General features: G+C 31.9%; 1 protein-coding gene across 1 annotated transcript in view; it reads left to right on the forward strand.

The window, feature by feature from the left end:
* The window catches only part of LOC117104506 (protein NO VEIN-like), a 43,206-nt gene that overhangs the window by 13,945 nt on the left and 25,451 nt on the right, over positions 1-3,810 (forward strand). The window contains exons 7-9 of the mRNA XM_033245357.1: positions 221-423; positions 1,062-1,417; positions 2,794-3,051. Coding sequence (XP_033101248.1) covers positions 221-423; positions 1,062-1,417; positions 2,794-3,051 — 817 coding nt within the window. The remainder of the gene's footprint in view (positions 1-220; positions 424-1,061; positions 1,418-2,793; positions 3,052-3,810) is intronic.

A 3,810-nucleotide genomic window follows, 5' to 3' on the forward strand; every position in this document is an offset into this window, starting at 1 on the left:
TTGTTTTCCAGTATTTTGCCTTTTAATCTATATATATATATATATATATATATATATATATATAAATCAAATAATATGAAGAACCCTGTTCTGTACTCTACTAATTTAGTATTCTAGCAAGCACAAATTAGATTTACCTCTGCTTAAATGTCTATTATTATATTGAATAGAGAAGTACATATCTGCATTGCGATTAAAATTATATCTATTATTATTGAAGAATGAAGCATGTTTCAGGCAGCCAATTTGGTGTGCGTGGACATCAGAGCCTCTGCAACGCCTTACTTTCTCTGAATTCTACTCCTTTGTTGGAAGACTTAGCCGACTGGTCGCATTGGACTTTGATTTTCAAACCAGAGTACGGCGAGCTAAAGGGGTTCATCGAAAAATGGTCAGGGGCTGAGATACCATATGAACCAGAAGGTAACATCGATCATAAGTCGTATTAGTAACCCTTTAACCTCTTGTTTTATTGGAGGATGAATTCTGAGCGAACTATGCGAGTTAGGAAAACTTTCAAGACAGTATGTGGTAGAGATAGGTGTGCAAAGAGTATCATCACCATTTAATGATTATTCTAACTGAATATTACCACAAAATTCAAGTTTAAAAAGTGCACCGATGATGTTTAAGCTTTTGGTCCCAATTGCAAAATGGCCGATGCGCATGTTAAAGAACTCTGTACACTCTACACTCAGGAAAAGAGTAGGGGATTACTGCCCAATTCACCACCAGATGGACCCAAACTGAAAATATGTCTTAGGACTTTTGTGGGTTACCCTTCAATCCAGTTTAATCCAATCCACATCATCTGTTGAAACTCTATTTACATGTACACAACAGGTGTCTCATGTTTATTTAGAAAACCCAAAACAACTAATTGCTTTCTTGTCAATTACCTTTCACAATCATCAAGTCAACAACTTTCAACACACTACCCTACTATACTGCCTGCAACGTTATTGGTTGTTGCATAGGCAGGCTATTAACCCCACCAGAAACCCATAAGTTTTTTTGCAACATATTTACACATTTCATGAAAGGAGTATTTGTATTTTCAGATTCCCAATTGGATGAACCTATCAAGATCTTTGCTTTGGAAACTCAGCCAGGAGTTTTGCTGAAATTGGCTTCCAAAACTTCTCCTGATGATTTTAAAAATGCAGCAATAAATGAAGATGCTAGGCTTACAGCTGGCCATTTAGTTTCCATCTTAACAAGGGATGGTATACAAAATGCTCCTCTTGTTTTGCTGCAGAACTACTTCGAATCTGCCCTAAAGGCAATATTCTCTAAAGATATTCCTTTGGTACCAGGCGGTCCACCCGAAAAAACCGATGCTGACATCAAGGTGGCATCTTTTGTTTTGGATTGCCTGATTGTGATACCAACCAAGATCTGCCATGCTGTGGCGGAGGTAAGTGTCAAAAGTATTAATTTCATTATTATAGGTATCAATAACAACAGGAATTGGCAGCAGCAAAAACATCAGAAACATTATGTATTTTAATAATAAAGATTAGCATTTAAATAATTTTAGGCAACATAAAAAAAAACTTACATATGACAGTTTCAGTGGCTATCAGTGTTTTCATTTTCTACTTCTCCATGCACGCCTGATGGCCTGATGGCAAAATTTTCAAGAAACTGTTTTTCTGCTTCAAATCACACTGAATTCCAGAATTATTGAAAACCAAAGTCCACTCAACTCAAATGTTAAAATATAGCAGTTGGAAGAGGTACCATTCCAAATTTAGTAATTTATCGACCCAAAACATTTCTTGGCTTTCAAGTGTAAGCAACACTCAACTCATAACCTAAAAGCTAAAGGTTATACAGCTTTCAGGAACCAAAAAGTTCAACACAAGAAATGGGCTAAAATATTGCAGAATGTATGCTGATTGATCCATTGTGGTAATTTTATTCACAAAATTAACCCAGACTGCAGGCAAAAAATGTTTGAAATGTTCAAAAAAAGATGTCAATTTGCAAGTGATAAAAAGTTAAAAAAATATGTTTTCTGTAGTAAACCGATTTATAATTAAAATAAAAGCCTTTATTGCTATCTTGTTACACAATCGTGGATTCAGATTATAATAGTTTTTAATTACCGTAAATGCTCGAAAAAGCGCCGCTCTCGAATAAGCGTTGTGGCTCTTAATCAAGAGTATATTATTATTACCTTGTGTGTAATTAAACAATTTTGGTTTTAAATACAATGTATACAGTGTTAAGATGAATAAATAACGCAATGAATACACAAGTATTTCTTTGTAAGTGTTTATTTACTATGACATTGGACCTATATGATAGGCCTACTGTACTACAGGAATGTGAGATATGTAACATGGAAACGGACATGAAAAGCAACACACCGATATTTCTTTTTATGAGCGCCGCTCTGCACTGCACTGAAGCCTACAAATATGTTATAAGCGCCATAGCGCTTATTCAAGCTTTTACAGAATAAAAACATTTTTTTATTTCTAAATAAAAAGAAGTGTTAAAAAATTGTATTTGTATATTTTATTTGACATTTATTATTTAGTTGAAAACTATATACATGACTTTTCTCATATTAACTGAGATTAATGTTAATATTTTTGATAATTAAAATTAATTTATTTTAAAAACAAATGAAAAAATTTCTTTCACCACCCTGAAGCAGACCTAGCTTCTCCTTATTCGGTTCAATTTAAAACAACACTAACAAATGGAATACATTAAAACATACCATACAAACAGAAAAAACAAACAAAACCAAAAAAAAGACTATTTCTTTTGGTATCTTAGGTAATGCTAAAGCCCCTGTCTGAGGTTATAGGTGACAAAAGGTCAAAGAAGCTGCTAAAAGATTCCTGTGTCACCACAAAACAGCTGAATAAATTGCAAGAACTTGGTTATTTGTTGGGAATTGTGGAATGGTCAGAAACCTTTACTCTGCGACTTGAAAATCCAACTTTAGGTGAAAATCTGGATGAGCATGAGGACATGATTGACATTGCATCACTTCTACCAGAAGATAAACCTGAAAGTGACAAATCTTCCATAGTAAGTTCAAGTTCCGAGTTTCGTCTTTGTTGTCACATGCAAATAGACATGAGATTCTTTTTATATATAACAATAATAAAGACTGATATTTGCTATGAAAACAGTTACCAATGTCAGTTTGGTTTATGCATACTGCTGTATTTTTTCCACAACCTCATGTAGTCAGCAAAGAAACATGGTTATATGGTATTCACTGTATATTTTGATTGTTTGTTTCTACATTTGGTTCTATCATTTATGATTTGCTCATTGAACAACAGTGATGTTTGTAAACAAAATTGGAGAAGATGGGAAAAACTTCACAAAAAATTAAGAAAAGTTGAAGCTGACATTAATTTTCTGTAAAATCTTCAGTGTATTTCCTAAGTTTATATTTTGTTTTGTATTTGTATATTTATAGTTGTTCACATTATACCATTACCATACTTATACCATTGCTTGGGTTTTGTTTTGACTTAAATTTTAAACTTTGCTTAAAATTGTGTCTTTAAATTCAAGTCAACTGCAAATCATTGCCACTACAGGCTGGTATAAAAATCTCAACTAAAAAAACAAACATCATCATAATATAATATAATATATATAGTATAATATAACATATATATAATATATATAATATATAGTATATAATATATATAATATAATTTATATTATATATAATATATATTTTTTGTAAAATTTTACCTTTTCCAATTTCTTAATGTAATTCAATTAATTATTTATTCATTTGTTTAGCATTTATATATATATATATATATA

The sequence above is a fragment of the Anneissia japonica genome, unplaced genomic scaffold, assembly GCF_011630105.1.
Source record: "Anneissia japonica isolate Jap-2015-1 unplaced genomic scaffold, ASM1163010v1 scaffold287600_len331809_cov165, whole genome shotgun sequence".
In the NCBI taxonomy this organism is placed as follows: domain Eukaryota; kingdom Metazoa; phylum Echinodermata; class Crinoidea; order Comatulida; family Comatulidae; genus Anneissia; species Anneissia japonica.